The 16397-nt window shown below is 53.3% G+C and overlaps 4 protein-coding genes across 4 annotated transcripts; 3 read left to right on the top strand and 1 right to left on the bottom strand.

Annotated features, from left to right (window-relative positions):
• Window positions 1–43: 43 nt before the first annotated feature.
• Window positions 44–2418, top strand: CAOG_09157 (hypothetical protein; the record flags this gene model as incomplete). The annotated part of the gene is made up of 2 exons (XM_011272568.1): window positions 44–94; window positions 178–2418. 2 exons carry the CDS (start codon window positions 44–46, stop codon window positions 2416–2418), a joined length of 2292 nt encoding a protein of 763 aa, XP_011270870.1.
• Window positions 2419–4381: 1963 nt separating this feature from the next.
• Window positions 4382–5679, bottom strand: CAOG_09156 (hypothetical protein; the record flags this gene model as incomplete). The annotated part of the gene is made up of 2 exons (XM_011272567.1): window positions 4382–4906; window positions 4966–5679. The coding sequence occupies 2 exons, from the start codon at window positions 5677–5679 to the stop codon at window positions 4382–4384; spliced, it is 1239 nt and encodes a 412-aa protein (XP_011270869.1).
• Window positions 5680–6468: 789 nt separating this feature from the next.
• CAOG_08063 (hypothetical protein) lies at window positions 6469–11847 on the top strand. Its single transcript, XM_004342615.2, has 12 exons — window positions 6469–6844; window positions 6930–7317; window positions 7398–7606; window positions 7676–7844; window positions 7923–8444; window positions 8536–8816; window positions 9196–9227; window positions 9347–9423; window positions 9806–9920; window positions 9991–10052; window positions 10128–11309; window positions 11402–11847. Exons 1-12 carry the CDS (start codon window positions 6491–6493, stop codon window positions 11716–11718), a joined length of 3708 nt encoding a protein of 1235 aa, XP_004342664.2. The 5' UTR covers window positions 6469–6490; the 3' UTR covers window positions 11719–11847.
• Window positions 11848–12310: 463 nt separating this feature from the next.
• CAOG_08062 (hypothetical protein) lies at window positions 12311–16269 on the top strand (the record flags this gene model as incomplete). The annotated part of the gene is made up of 8 exons (XM_004342614.2): window positions 12311–12538; window positions 13040–13163; window positions 13233–13294; window positions 13356–14250; window positions 14363–14613; window positions 14823–14988; window positions 15268–15605; window positions 15686–16269. Exons 1-8 carry the CDS (start codon window positions 12388–12390, stop codon window positions 16267–16269), a joined length of 2571 nt encoding a protein of 856 aa, XP_004342663.2. The 5' UTR covers window positions 12311–12387.
• Between the last annotated feature and the right edge of the window lie 128 nt (window positions 16270–16397).

Genomic DNA, 16397 nt, shown 5'->3' with positions numbered 1-16397 from the left:
GTTTTCCGTTTCCTTCCTTTTCCTCCCTTCCTCCAACGCAGCAATGTCCACCGCAGCCGCACCTCGAACTGAAGAGCAGTGGATGCAGCTCACTGTAAGGACTGAGTTGCAGCGCGCTGTGGTCTGGCTGGTGTGTGCTTTCATGATCCTGACCTCCGTTGCGTCTTGCAAAACTAGCGTGAGAAGCTGCGCCCGATGATGACCAACCGCGGACTCGAGACGACCGGGACCAAGAAGGACTGGGTGGAACGTCTCATGGCTTATGATGCGGAGCAGCAGCAGCAGCAGCAACAGAAACAGAACTCCGCCTCATACGCTGCCGTCGTCTCCTCGTCTTCAGCAGCAGCACTCTCATCTTCATCAGCAGCAGCAGCACCATCAGCAGCAGCATTGCTCTCAACAGCAGCACCGCCGCTTGCAACAGCGGCAGCACCAGCATCCTCATCTTCCGCTCCAGCAGTGCCGTCCTCATCGTCTGCAGCAGCAGCCCAGCCGCCATTCGTGCCACCGCTTCAGCCAGCTCCAGGCACCACATTCACTGTTTCCAGTGCGGACTTGGAAGGCATCACTGTTCCGGACGAGATCAAGGCGCTATTGGATTCGCATGGCAAGAGCGTCGAATTGCTCGATCGCAACAATTCAAGTGACTTGTTCCAACGTCTGTTAACATCAGACGAAGCACCCAGGCCTCACTACCTCACCGGTGTTGGTGGTGTCGGCAAAAGCAGTATTCTGCTGATGATGGTCGTGCTGGCGATGCGCCACAACAGGGCCTTCTTCGAGCGCCTCGCTGCTCCTGCTCCTGCTCCTGCTCCTGCTCCTGTTAATGCTCCTGCTGCTACCCCTTTCGATGGCGCCATTTTCCTCATCTACCTGCCTAAGACGGATGCCTTCATTCAACAACCACCTGAGGTCGCGGCTTCTCAACTGATCGGCGATTTGCGAATTGCCAACCGCCGTCTGTTGAGCTCGGGCTTCCTCGATGAGCCCGCGTTTCGGAAACTCAAGGATGCGTTTGTGCGACAAAAGAATTCGTCTGGGCATTTTGAGTCCGCACTCAACCAATGGGGCCGCATCAATGCTGCGTTGGTTGGCCTCGAGTCCCAAAGTCACCGTTTCCGTGTCCTCGTCCTCATCGACCAGTGGAATTCGATCATTCATCACAAAGCCCTTCCAGTTGGCCACGAGGACAAGCTTAAGGCAGACCATCCTGCTCAAGCCTTCTACAAGCTCGACGCTGCGTTCGGTTTCTCGCTTTTCGTTGCTGCAGTCAGCTCCTCGTTCAACATGAGCGCAGACAATGCTTTGAAGGGCGCGCAAATTTCTAAATCTTCGGTTCCCATTGCGCCGCTAACTTCCACAGAGGCTGAGACGCTGCGCGCCATTTGGTACTATCGCAACCCACCGACGAACCAGCCGCGTTTGGAAGTCACTGCCGAACAGATGCAGAGGCTCTTCCTCAAAGTTGGTGGCGTCGCGCGCATTTTGCAGTTTTACGCAGATTCGCGCTACGAGAAGGATTCCGACACCAACTTTGCCACGTTGTGCATGGATTACTACGACAGGCGACTCAAACGCCTCATCGAACTCTACCGACCCCTTGAGAGCTTCAAAGATCTTGTTCAAGACCTTACCACGATTTTCGTGCACGGTCGGCTTTCTGTGCGTTTCGCCGACGTTTGGCTGCAGACCGGAATGGTCAAGCGGGATTCAGGTGACCTCACGCAATTGATTCCTGTCAGCGACCTCGTTCGCAGAGCTGGAATCACGGTCTTTCGTGCTGAGCGCGGAGGCTTTCTCCACTTGATCTATGCGGTGGCAACCATCCGGTGGCACGCGATAGAGGCATTTTTCTTGCTGCACCTCCGCGATTCGACGATGTTATCAGGCGTTTCTCGATCCGGAGCCAGGCTGAGCCTAACCACGACAGTCAGCGACGTCCATGTTCTCGATCGGTCTGTCGGAGCCGGGAATGTCAAGACGTATCTGCAGACGCACAACAATGGCAAACCGTTCCCTGCGAACACCTTGTTCATTCCTGGCTGGAGCAATCATCCCGTCGCAGACGCAGTGTTGCTGACAACCCGGCTCAACACTACGCCAGCTTTGGTGTTTTTCCAAGTCAGTCAACAATCATACAGCAACCATGCATCGAAGATCCCTGAGCTTGCTACCTCGCCTCTGAGCAACGGCACGTCCGTGATTGACACCTACCGCGAACTGTATGGCATCCACTGTGATAGCGCGTATCAGACACCGGGCATTGCTCAAGGCCAGCTGCCGGAGTGCGTCAAGTACGTCTTTGCGACCTCGGACACCAGTATCAGCACGTCGCACTCTGTGTTTTTCATGCAAGCGAGCCATTTGCGAGAAATGGATCCTGCGGGATGGGAGAACATGACGAGATCCAGTCCGTAATTTGCCAATCGCGCTGCATTGTGACGGCTGTCTGTCTGCCTGTCTGTCTGTGGTCAAGCATTTGATGTGTTCTTGGTTAATTCTGTTTGTGGGAATACATGTCTTGTGATTGAGTTGCGCTGCAGTTTTGACTCATCGTGTCTTGAGTTTGGCCGTTTTTTCGTTCGTTCGTTCGTTCGTTCGTTCCATTGCATCTGTCCAGTCCAGTCCATGCCGGAGTGGCTTGTATTTTGCCGAGTGTCCCCTTTAACAATGTTACATCTTGCTCTGTTTTGTTTATCCATCCTCTAGCTCAAGGGTTCAATCGCGGCGCGACTTGTTTTCCCCTTCCCTTGACCGGCTGAGTCCGTTTGTTTATGCTCGCCCACCTCCTTCCCAACCACGTTACGTTCTCTCTGCCCTTTCCCCCATCCACGCTTGAGCTCACTTTTGTTCTCTCTTTTTCTCATTCAGCCTTTTCTCCAATCACGAAAAGCCAAAAGCTTCTCATTTGGCAAAACGCACCAACGCTGCAGTTCTACTTTATTTTTCCCATCCGTTCAAAAAAAAAAAAAAAAAAAAAAAAAAACCAAAAGTCGCATTTCTCAGGTTTGATCTGCCGCAGCAACGCTCTTCCCCTTCTATTCGCTCCCGACCGCGCTCAATCCCCGTAGCATACCTCCTAGTTTGCACCTCGCTCGTCTCGCTCCGTTTTTCTACTCGGCGCTGGAGTTGAATCTCAACGGCTGCAAATTGTGGCGGCTGCTTCTCACCGAGGACCCTCTCATGCGAAATCCCAGCCCCCCGCTCCCCACACACTTCACATTGCTGCTCCACAGCCTCTGCTCTGAGCGCACGCGTGCACTAAAAAACAGTGGCCGACCCCAGTCCATCCATTGAAAGCCCGTTTTGTGCTTGCTGTTCATCACAGCCGAGCTAAAACCGTCGCAGAAATGGCTTGGTTCGCTGGTTTCCAGCCACTTCCCACATTTCCCGTTTCCCACCTCGCGTTTGAACACACACTCTCTCACACACTCACCGTGACTCCTTGAGTCTCTCTCCCTCTCTCTCTCTCTCTCTCTTTGTCTTACAAGTCCATTCATCGTCCTCCTTCACCCCTTGTCTCTGCTGCTTCTCCCTCTCTCTAGAGAGAACCCTCCTACAATGGGACAAAAAATGGAGACCACCCTGCATCTAGCTCTCTTCATATTCTTGTTCAATATTATTAATATAGACGATGTGCAAAAAATGGCGGCGGTCGGAGCAATATGAAATTTTGACTTTGCATTGACCTTTGGCTGGGCGCGAAAAATCTTGTCCCATTGTAGGAGGGACAACCTCCGCAGCACTCCCGGCACCTTCCCGCCCGCCCCCGACAGTGGACATGCAGCGAAGATGCAAAGAAAATCGATATTATCCGTATTGGTGGACGATAGGGTCATGTTGTGCGTACTTATGGCCGGGAGTGTGCGCGGGTTCGAATCGGGACAAAGAATTATCGTCGTTTAATCAACCCGACAACAATAACATACATCAAATTGCATATAAAGCCATACATGTAACACATTTAGTTCGAATTGGAGAGGTCAGATAGCGCGAGTCGCTTCCGGCGATCGGTTTTCGGCGTGGACGACACATTTTCATCGGTTGACACAAGCTGCATCGCCGCCATGTCGTTTGTCAGCCAGCTGCTCACGCCACTTGTGTTGGCACGACTGAGTGTCATACCTGGAGGCAAAATGAGCCGCGATGAGCTGCGAGTAGCAAGACGGGGTTCCTTCAGCCGCTCGAGAGATCTTGACGACAGCGAATAGGTCACATTCTCGTCCGACCCGCCACTCTGGGCTGTTTCAAATGATGGAGCGGCCTCGTCGTCAGAGTCTCTTTCATAGATTCTCTTCCTGGAGCGCGCTGGAGCGGCAGAAGTCACCTGCATTGGCGACGGCGGAATGCCGTCCTCTTCGCATTCGTCGTCAGAGTCGTCCTACTCAACCGCCATCGTCGCAACCGATTGCAAAGCCGGTGCCGCAGCTGCTGCTTTCGAGGCGGCAAGCGCGCGGACGTGTCGGACGTCGGGGCGCTTGGGTTTTGCGGCGACCATTTGCTTCACGGTCGCGTTGACTTTGGCGAGCCTCTGCTGGTTCGCGTGAAGTTGCGCACGCACGTCTGCAACCAGAGCGGCTGCCGAGTCGTCTGCCTCGAGTTCTGCGAGCCGGGCCTGGTCGGCAGCGATCGTCGACTTGAGTTGGTCCTGCTGATTCATGACGGGCTCGATTTTGTCTTCGTAGGTCCGCATTGCCCGGTTGTACTCCTCCATGAGAGGCGCAACCTGAGCCTTTTCTTGTTCCCGAGCTTCTCGCTCGTGCTGGGCAGCACGCTGTGCCGCATCTTGGGGCGAGTAGGCCTTGTTCTGCTTGACGGTTCGGACAGTGGCAGGCTCGGTGCAGCTCGACGACGGTGTCAGCGGGGGCGCTCGCAGCAACTCCTCGAATGTGAGAAGCGATGGAATCTGTAGCAGGGTGCGCACATCACTCACGAAAGCGTCAAGGAGGCGCTGAGTTTCCGGACGCAGCTGAAAATCCGCCCAGGCTCGGCCCACAGCTTCCCTCCAGACTTGTCGCAAAGCTCCTGCAGGCGCTCAAAGAAGCTTCTGAGGGTTTCCTCGTTCATCGCGGCCGTACGAATGGTTTCGATCGAGTGTGCAGTGATCCAGCGGAGTTCGTCGGAAAACTCGGCGAAAAACCGCTCCAAAAACGACTCGCTCGGGCCGTTGGGACCGAACTGGCGGCGAGGCTTTCCATCTGGTCGTGGAACTTGAGACAGGCGCATGAAGAGTTCGATTGTATTGGGTTTGGTGAGGGCGACGTGAGCAAATGCGCTCCGAACAAAAAGGTAGTTAACGATCTTGAGCTCCTCCGACCGGAGGAAGACGCTGCGGTCCCCCGAGATGGCGTCATCCTGAACTAGATCAACTGCCTGATCGAGGGTAGAACGGGCGAAGAGATCGGCTTGATGGCGGTGATGCGCGATCCATTTGCCGACAGTAGATCGCGGGACCTCGAAAATCGCCTCCAGCTGCCTGATGGTCGGTTTCGTCTCCTTGGCTCCCGCGCCACCTGGTCCACTGATGTCAGCACAAGGTGTAAAGTAGGTTTTCAGCACGGCGGCCTTGAAAAAGCGAGGAGAGTCGGCGTCCTTGGCCTGTCTAGCCTCCCGCAGCAGGTCGAAGGCCCGCTCGTTCCGCGGACTGACGACTCCGCCCGGTGTGCCCAGTGGGTTCATCAGATGCTATTTAGTGGATATCCGCAAGGAGGGGGTAGCAGAACAAGACTCAGAGCCCAAGAACGCCTCTGTCCCGTTGTAGGAGGGCGACAAAAATCAAAATGACTGGAAATGCATTATGTCCCATTGTAGGAGGGTTCTCTCTACTGTCTTGCCTTTTTCAGATTTGTGTCACATCACAACTCCTCGAATTACTTTTTATTTTTTTCCATTTTATTATTCATTATTTATTTATAATTTCGTTCTTTTTTGATCTGCAGCGTTTTTTTTTTTTTTTTTTTTTTTTTTTTGGAATGGTCATCCCAGCCACGCCTTTCCCTCCCCTGCTTCTGTTCGTCGTTAGATGCTCCACTCGCCATTTTGATCCACTCTGTCGTGTTGCACGAGCAGGAACAGCCTGAGCGATCGGGATTTTTCGTGTTTCGGCGTTGCGTCACGTTTCAAACTCGTGCTTTTTTTTTTTTTTTTTTTTTTTGTTGCCAATTTCTCCAATTTGCCGCCTCTTTTCCAGTTTGGAATGGTGAAACCCGGCAATTGGGAGGCACTTAATAACGAGTACTCGTGTAGATCAAAACAGCGAGCGAAAGAATGGATGGAAAAAACTCCCATCATCAGCATCATCATCGCCTTGAAAAACAATCGAACTTGATCTCGGCGTTCTCTAGCTCGCCGCTGCTCACCCTTCCACTAGCTCCCTCTGGTGTCACGGTCTCACCAAATCTCGACAAAAAGCACGAATAGAAACCAAACTCAAGCTCAACTCGTAATCTGCGGCTTTTTCGTGTGGCTCACTTTGGAAACGCCTTGTCTCATGTCCTTGTGTGGCGCAGATCTATCCTTCCAAAGCCATCTTGCTCGTCAATTGCACTGCTGTAGAAAGGCGCTCGAAGCAATGCGGCCGATCGTACTGCTCTTTTCCCTGCTTGGACTGGTCGCTTTGCAAGCACCGACCGCGTTGAGCGACACGTTTTGCTTGATCCGCGACAGCGATGGCGACTACCTTTACGTCAATTATGTTGCCAATACGGCCTCGTCTTGCCCGTCGTCTTGTCCTGTGGGCTCCATGACCTGCTATGATAGCGATGACTGCAGAAGATGCGTCACAGGTTGTTGTTCTGGCACGACTGGCTCGACCTCGAGCTGCGCAAGCATCAGCTGCACTCCGGTTTGTCAATCGATTCGCAGTGAAGCGTGCTTGTGGTAGCCGGTGACACTGATATTTGCTTCTCCCTGCTCTCTCTCTTGCACAGAACGTATCCTGTCCGTCATCGATTCAGTACGGCACTCTGGGCTCTTCCACACCGAGTGGACGAACGGCCTGGTCTACCGCAAACCTCAACTGTGCGGAAGGCTTTCGGTGCAGTTCAGATACTTCCCAGACGAGCTGCACCACGCAGTGTCGGGCGGACGCATCAAACAACGGCTACTGGAATTCGGTCTGCGTGAATGGCGGATACTGTTTGTACTATAATGTTACCAACGCCGCCGTTACCTACACGAGCACCATGTCAGCCTTTTCATCGACCGTTGCATGCAACCTCGGGTACCGCATTTCGGTCGGTTTCTACAGTCAGACTTTGAGTTGCACCGAATCGACGACGGGATGGGGGACCAAACCGACTTGTTCCTCGTGGAATTGTAAGAAGGCTGCTTTTCGTATGACCTTTCATAGCAAATGCCTGGGCGTGGCTCACAGCGGTTCTCCTGATCATTCTCAGCATATTGCTCGGCGCCCTCGCTTACCCACGCAACGTTTAGCCCAAGCACCGCTGCGGCTATAAACGGCGTCGCGACGCAAACCTGCGATGCTGGCTACGTTATTGCCAACACAAATGTCCAGTCCTCGACAGTGACCTGCTCGGCGGACTCGCAGTCGAACGGTAAATGGCTGACGTCGTCTGGAGACGCGCTTTCATCCTGCCTTCAGGTGAGCCTTCCACAACGATGCACCGATCGATTGTTGTCCGCTTTCTCACGCCTCTTCGTTTGAATGCAGTGCCCCACGTTGAACATTCCGAATGCAGACGTCTCGTTCAGCACCAACCAACTCACTGCCACCGTTTCATGCCAATCCGGGTACCGATTCTCGGATGACGCTCCAAGCAAATCGCTCTCGTGCTCTGCGTCGGCCTCCTCCGCTTCTTGGTCGACCATTCCGTCTTGTTGTGAGTGTTGCTGGGTGCGAGATTGCAAAGGACCACGTGATGTAGCGACTCACAATCACCTTTGAACATGCAATGCAGTGATGATTCCAAGCACGACTCCCGTCAGCACGACGCCTGCGGTCAGCACAACTCCTGTGATCAGCACAACTCCCGTGGTCAGCACAACTCCCGTGGTCAGCACGACGCCAGCGGTCAGCACAACTCCCGTGGTCAGCACAACTCCCGTGGTCAGCACAACTCCCGTCGTCAGCACAACTCCTGCAATCAGCACGACTCCTGTGGTTAGCACAACTCCCGTGGTCAGCACAACTCCCGTGGTCAGCACAACCCCCGTGGTCAGCACAACTCCCGTGGTCAGCACAACCCCCGTGGTCAGCACAACCCCTGTACGCTCTACTACTTCCACGGCAAAAGGAAGCCTGACTCCCACTGCACATTCCAACAACCCGATCACGGGCTCTCAAAGCTCTTCGTCGCCGATTGCAGCTATTGCCGGCGCCATTGCCGCTGTAGTTGTCGCCTTGATTGTCATTGCCCTCGTGGTGATTCGTCGCCGGCGAGCAAAGCGTGCTCCATTGGACCACCATAATCCCAACAGTGGTACGCCCTGTTTGTGTGCTTGTTTGTGTTTGTTGGATGTTTTTCGCGCTTCAAAAGCTCGTGCCTAACCCTTGTCCGTTCTGCGCTCCAGGCACAGCTCCTTCTGTCGTCAATCCTCTGTTTGCCTCTCAACTGGGCCGTCCCTCGTCGTCGTCGAGCTTCAGCTCGGTCTCGCCGCTCAACAAGAGCCAGCTTTCAACGAGTTCAGACTCTTCGGTGTATGCCGTTCCCAGGGAATTACACTCGCAGGGCGACGGTGAATACGATGAGCTCCAGAAGCGACCTTCGGGGCCACCGGCGACAACATACGCGAGCCTGATAGGAGCACGTGTAGACTATCCGCAGTATGCTGCACCGCACGAAGCCGGCACGGTAGTCTACGCTTCGCTATCCTAGCAGAGCAAAACACGAAATGTTTTTTTGAAGGCACGGTACCGCCTTCGGTCTTATTTGTCCATGTTGTTCGTTTCCACATAGTTTTCATCCCAATGTACATACATGTTTACTTTCATGACGCTCTCAAGCGACTTTGGTCTTGTGCAGAGCATGACTTGAGATTTGGCTTTTTGTCTTGTTCAGCTCAGCAAAACGCGGCAAGTCTTTGTACTTTGCACTCGTATTTTATAACTTTACATGCACTTGTGCTACCACAATTACACATTTCTAGATGCAGTCCTTTACCACGCGATCCAATGCAGCATCAAAGCAAATCTCCACTTGCGTTTTTTACATTGCTGCTTGTTGTCGCCAGTCTCGCTGGTCCGAGCCACGCCAAGTTCCGCGGTACGTCCCTGGACTGGTGTCCCAACGCTGCACATCCTCATCATCACTGCGCACTCCAATGGGGTCTGACAGCGGAGAGAGAGAGCGCGAGAGCAAGGAGACTGGGGAAACAAATTTAGGCACTTTTCGTTTGACGAATCTGGGCTGGAAACGCAAACGCAATGGGTCACTGCGAACGCTCGTCAGTATCAGACTGGTGCTGGACTGTCAGTTGAGCAAAAGTGCCGCCTTTGCGCTGTAGGAGCAGCCGCGTAATAACTGTCGCAGGCGTGAGAAAATGCGACAAAGAATTTTTACTGGAACCAAAGAAAACCCGCTTTCTCGTCTCGTTTTGGATGGATTTCAATGGCTTACAAACAGAGTCAAAACGAAAGTCAAAGAAGAGGGGGTTGCGCAGACATGCAAGATGGGATGTGCGGCGATTGTGTTGGTGACATTTACACAAAAGGCGAGCACACACACGCGTTGCTGCGGAATCAGAACAACACGGTGAAAAAGTACACAACAAGAAGAAAAGGAAAGGAAGAGAATCGAATTTCGGATTTGACTCAATGTTGGCTGCTATTACTGTATTGCAGGAGCGTCGTTTCTACCAACCGCGGGGGACGAGGTCGTTATTGCCAAGGGCACAGGCACAGGCGCTACGGCTTCGTGTCCGACAGGAAAAGTCGTGGCGTGGGGCTTCAAATGGGCGTAAGTCGGATCAAATGGTTGTACAAGCCCCTGACAACCATTGCTGATGCTGACGATGGATTTCACACAGATGGTCGACAAACCAAGCAAGCTTGCCAAACTGCTTTCAAGGCAACAATGCTGCATGCACTAGTGAGTCGTTGATGATGGATTGCGCTCACTGCAGCTAGAGCTCACTTTTTGCCGCCATGATTACTCATTTCGCAGGCGGTGCACCGAACTGCTCCAGTCAAGCGTGCGCTACTTCCTCGGGCACGACGAAGCAGTACGTTGTGATTGTCTGCCGAGACGCTCCTGTTGCTGGCCTAAGCCAGGTCACCCAATTTGGCCCGGGCGCACAAAGCGTGAGCTGCCCCAGCGACACGGTTATTGCGTACGGCTTTTCGCTCTTTACGAGCGATTCGCACAATGGGCAGGCGTGCATGCGCCGCAATAGCGACGCTTGCACTCCCGGCGCGAAATCTTGTGCAACAACGGCCTGCAACACAAGGGCGTGCTCGTCTGGCGATCAAGGCAACGAGTCTTCTTTCATTTACTTGATCTGCCAGCCTGCGACTGACGTGACCATAAGCTCAACCGACATCGTAGCAGCTGCAGCCAAAGCCTCAAGATCGCTTCAATGTGCTACAACCAACACCCGCCTGATGTTTGGCGTTGCGATGCAAACCAGCGCCAAAAACCTACCAGGTCGTTTACCCCAGTGTGTTGACTCCAACAACAAGCTGGCGACCTTTAATTCGTCCGTGCTGCAAACTGCCGCATGCAGTACCTACCAAAACAACGATTGCACAAACGACTTGTTTTTCCTTCAAGGCATTTGCGTCGATGTGACTCCCCCGACTGCGCCTGGGTCTGTCTCGACTTCCGTCCAAAGTCAAGATGTGACTGTCACTTTTGTCAATTCTACAGATGCCGAGTCTGAGATTGACCATTACGAGTGCCAATTCTCACCAAGCGGCAGCTGGTCGACCTGCGCGAAGAATCAAGTGTTTACCCTGGAGCTGGGCGCCTATTCCCTCCGGGTGCGCGCTGTGAACGGGGCAGGTTTGATTCAGTCCAGCGCAGGCTACGACTTTACCATTGCATGCAACGCCAGCTGCGAAACTTGTGTCGCGACCAACGTGGATCAGTGTACCTTTTGCGCCGCGGGATTCTACATGATCCTGGGCCAGTGCGTCGCGTCCTGTCCTGAAAATTACCAGCCAAAGCAAGCATCACGCTCTTGTGTGTTGTCATCCTCCACGTCTTCTCCGAGCAGCTCAGCCAACACTGCTGCCATCGCTGGTGGTGCGGCTGGTGGGGCTGTCCTGCTTGTCCTAATTCTGGTACTTGCAGTTCTACTGACACGTCGTCGTCGTGCTCGTACACCCGTGTCTTCGCAGTCAAAAGGTATCGCAGAGGCTTTGTCGGCTGTCGTTTTATTTACTGTGCTTGTTCTCGGCTGACTTTTGGTTGGATGTTTTTGGATTTGCTCGCATCAGCAAACACCATTTTCAATCCAGTTTTTGAATCCGGCCCTGCGGCTCCAGCGCCTGACTATGAATCCGCCGCTCATGATTCCGAGACATCGCCAGCAGCCCCTGTTCCGGCAGCCACTCGCCCGCGGTTGCCTCCAGCCGAGCTGAATATTCCTCAAGTGGCGACGCGGCATCAGATGGAGGTTTGTTCCGAGTACGCTTCGATTCAGCGTGACGGACCCGTGTTGGCAGTATCAGACGGCATTTATTCGACCGTTGCGCGCCGAAATGCTGCTGCTGGTGCCAGAAAGGAGACTGTTTATGCCGATATCGACATTTAGACTGCTTGCTTCTTTGGTTGTGTTGTGAGATTGGTTGTTGTTAGCTGTGCTTCATTGGATGTTCTCATGCTGTTAGCTTGTTTGCTGTTGGATGTTTTCTCTTCTCTGTTCAATACGTTGTTCGTTCTCGTTTTTTGTCTTCCCATCATGCCAACGATAGCAACAGGACTGACTCATGAATAGTCATGTCGTTAGGAAAGAGAGAGAACCCGCGATCTCTCAATTGTGTTCCCGACCCATGCTGAGCGAACGCCGCCCTCCTCCTCCACCCCCGTTCGCTCCTTCCACGCCCAATCATTGTCTATCGATGTCTCAAATGAACTTTGCAGTGGATGCTCTCTGGGCTCTCTCCCTAGCGACAAGCCGGGAGGAAAGCGGGCGTGAAGGGGGAAAACCGAAAAACCACTGGAAAACACAATTGCTTGGTTTTGTTTCTTTCCGTGTGACTCAGCTCTTCCCCCGCACCGACCCTGCTTCTGGTCGCTATGATACCAAATTGCATGGAGTTGTGTCCTTTAATCCCGCTTTCTGAGAATCTGCATTTCCTAAATTCATTCAAGGAAAGCTCAGTTTTTTAAATTTTCCTTGTCTTTTTTTTTTCTTTTCTTTTTCTACTTTTTTTTTCTGCTTTTTTGACTTTACTCAGCTTTTTTTTTTTTTTTTCAATTGATGCGTGCGGGCCTCGTTGCTGGGTCTGTCTCGCGGCGTGCGATGCCACTGCCGCCCCCCGCGCTGCGCCATCCGACGGCGCTGATCGTCTTCTCCCTGCTGCTGCTCGCCCTCGCTGCCGCAGTGCCGTCCGTCGACGCTGCGTATCGTGGTGCGTTTTCATGGTTGTTTTTTTGATTGAGCAAACCCTCCTTGGTTTTTTTTTTTTTTTTGTGTTTATTGTCCTGTTATTGCGAATCACCTTTGCTCCCATCGCGCTCTGTGCATCCCCTTGCACCCGGCGTTGTCCTGTTGCATGTGTTGCAGAGCTGCATTGGGCACGCTCAGCTTGGTCGTCGTCCTGCGCGGGCATGGGGGTGCGGCAGCCAGGCAACTGCTCAGCATCCCACGGCTTCATTTGGTCAATCCTCCTTTTTTTTTTTTCCTTTCTTTTTCTGTTTTGTGATGGATTTCCATTTTGTTTGAATCCGAGTCGTGGGATTGAGAGTTGAGTGCAGAGTGTTGGGAGATGGAAATGTATTTAATTTAATGATGGAGATGAGTTCAATGAGGGGACGCGAAGGACGAGAGTGAATGAAGGGGATCAGTCGTGGAGCGTATGATTTGCTCAGCTCATCGCTCAATAACTTACGATGGATTGTCAACAATGCAGGTGCTTCATTTTTACCAACCGCGGCGGATGAAATCGTGAGAGCTGGAGGAACTGGATTGGCGAACAACCTCGCCATCGCAACATGTCCGGCTGGCAAAAGCATCATTTGGGGCTTCAAATGGTCGTAAGTCGAGTCTCGAGTCGCTTGTTTGTTCGAGGCAACATAGAGGGCTCATTCCTTTTTGGAAACTAGGTGGTCGACTGATCAAGACGATTTACCATCATGCTTCGCAGACAATAACGGGCCGTGCAATAGTGAGTGACTAATTTTTTGCGCACTTATTGCTGCACGTTGCTTATTATTATGGCATTTCAGTTGGCGCCACCAGTTGCTCGAGTTCGGAATGCTCACAGAGTACTACCAAACAGTACATCATCATTGTTTGTCGCGCGGGCGCTGCCATCACCGGGTTGACGCAGCGGACAGCTTATGGTGCTGGGGCGCAACCCGCCGCCTGTCCTACCGGCACCGTCATTGCGTATGGGTTTTCATTCTACATGAGCGACGGACTGCGTGACACCAACTGTCTCTACAACAACAAGGTCTGCGATCTGGGCCAGCAATCTTGTTCAACTTCTAGCTGCTCAACAAGGCATTGTGGCGGAAGTGGGGGCGATGAGTATTCGTTCATCTACCTCCTCTGCATGCCATCCGCAGCAGTAACCTTGAGCTCAGGAGATTTCGTGTCGAAGACAGGAACATCAGGCGCTGATAGCGTTGCTTGCCCGGACACTTCCAATTACAAAATCAAGTTTGGCGTGGCAATGCATGAATCGGGTTTTTATTACGACCAAAATCCGTCCAACTGCCTCATGTTAAACAATCAGGCTGCTACGTATAACAGCGACATTCTTAATCATGTCGCTTGCGACACCTACGACGACAGTTGCAACAACGACCAGTTCTTCCTGCACGCCATCTGCGTGGACGTCAGCGCACCTTCCACGCCCTCCATCACTTCACCGACCCAAAATCAGGTTTTTCGGACGAACTCGGTCTCATGGACTTTCACTACGGCGACCGACGCTCAGTCCGACATTGACCACTACGAGTGCCAGTTTTCGTCGAGTGGCGCATGGACGACTTGCATTTCCAATCAAGTCTCGACCTTGGATGTGGGAACCTATTCTTTCCAAGTTCGCGCTGTCAACGGAGCGGGCCTGACATCATCGAGCTCCTCGCGCGCATTCTCGGTTGCATGCTCCTTGGAGTGCGCTACTTGTAGTCCATCCAATGTGAATGCATGCCAATCGTGTGCCTCCGGATCCTACTTGTCTGGAACATCGTGCGTCTCGACCTGCCCTGAACCAAACTGGGGCAAGCCTGACGGCACCTGTGGCGATTCCTGTCCTGCGAACACCTATGGAGACACGCACCAAAATCGTGCGTGTGTTTCAACTTGCACTAATTTTGCGCCAGCGAATGCATCGCCGAGCGCAAGAGTTTGCGTTGACCAATGCCCAAGCCCGTATTATGGCGATTCGATCAACCACCTTTGTGTTGAAAGTTGTCCTGCTCCCAACTATTTTGGTGATGCTTCTCGCAGCTGTGTCACACCCTGCCCCGATGGAACGTACGGAAACCCCTTGAGTTTGCCTCGTGTTTGCGTGTCAGCTTGCACAGGCGGGTACTATGCCGATTCGGTCAACCACCTTTGTGTTGAAAGCTGTCCTGCTCCCAACTATTTTGGTGATGCTTCTCGCAGCTGCGTCTCGCCCTGCCCCGATGGAACATACGGAAACCCCTTGAGTTTGCCTCGTGTTTGCGTATCAACTTGCACAGGCGGGTACTATGCCGAGCCAACAAGCAAGGTTTGTGTCCAGACTTGTCCTGGTGGGACCTACGGTGACGGTCTGCGGACTCCGCCATCGTGCTCTGCGAGCTGCACTAGTGGCACCTTTAAAGATGATGCATCCCACAGTTGTGTGACAAACTGCCCCGCCAACTCGTGGGCGGACTCTTTGACTGGAAGATGCTCGACGAGCTGCACTGGTGGACGCTTCAAAGATGACAGCACTCGACAGTGTGTTGAAAATTGCCCAACCAACTCTTGGGCCGATTCATCTGCTGGCACTTGTGCTTCCAGCTGCTCCTCTGGACTTTTCAGGCAGAATTCAAATTGGACGTGTGTGGCGGAATGTGCGGGGGGTCTCTTTGCAGATTCTTCAAGCGGATCATGCGTCGTGTCGTGCCCAGCCAACTCTTGGGCCGATTCATCGACACACAGTTGCGCCTCGACCTGCTCTGTCGAGTTTGCGTACAATGCCACCTGGTCTTGCGTCTCCCCTTGCCCTGTAGGCTATGCCGACAATTCAACTCAGTCATGCGTGACTCGTTGCCCAAGCGGCACTTTCGCTTCGAAGGCATCGCGTCAGTGCGTGGCTGCTTGCCCGAAGGGCGAGGTTCCAAATTCTGCCACCAACACTTGTACTGCAGCCGCTTCCAGCGACTCGTCGCCCGCTGTTGGAATAGCCGTTGGAGTTGCTTGCGGTGTGCTTGTTATTATTATTCTAGTGCTGGTTTTGCTGCGTCGCAAACGTCGGCAATCCAAACAGCCCGAGCCAGGTAAGAAGAAAGCAGTTTGCATCTTTTTGAGGTGTCCGTGCCACAGTTTCTCACTGCATTCATTTGTGACCTTGACACAGGCAACGTAACCAACCCATTGTACGAAGCCAGTGCTCCAGAGTGCCCTGCCGCAGACTACATGATGCACTCGAACAGCTCGTTTGCGCCATTGACAGCAAACGACCAACCAGCCGGCAAGTCTGCGTCATCCATGCGCGGTGTTCGCCCTGCCCAACTCGCTTCCCACGCATACGGGCCTGTCAGCGCAGATGGTAGCGTGCGCGGCGCCGCCGACACCACCGGCAGCAGCCCCGCGGCCCCTCCTGCCCCGCTTCCCAAGCCTGCCGTTTCCACGGCGCCAAAGCCTGCCGTTTCCAAGGCACCCAAGCCTGTTGCGCCTCCCAAACCCGTGGTTGCTGCCCCAGAACCGACGCCTGCTGCGAAACGCGTGCCAAAGCCAGTGCAGTCCCCTCACGTTCCGCTCTCCGCGCACACGATCGAACACGGCGTTGCTCCTCGCGCCCTCGGAATTGACGTGAACGAAACGTCCGAGTATGCAACCATCAAGGGAAGCTCTGCCGCCAGTCCCCCGGCAGAGGAGGTGTACTCTATGGTCAAACGGGAGGAGGCTGCCGAAACGGTCTACGTTGCTCTGGATGTTTAACCATCCGAGGATTGCTTATTTTTGTTGAACGTCATTGTTGTTGAACCACGTGTGGATTTGTGTGGGTGTGATTACTTCGATTCCAAGCTAGTCATTTAATGTTCATATTGCCTTTGTAACCTGGGTTT

The sequence above is a fragment of the Capsaspora owczarzaki genome (genome assembly GCF_000151315.2).
Source record: "Capsaspora owczarzaki ATCC 30864 unplaced genomic scaffold supercont2.17, whole genome shotgun sequence".
Classification (NCBI taxonomy): Eukaryota; class Filasterea; order Ministeriida; family Capsasporidae; genus Capsaspora; species Capsaspora owczarzaki.
This window is presented reverse-complemented; position numbering and strand designations above follow the sequence as displayed.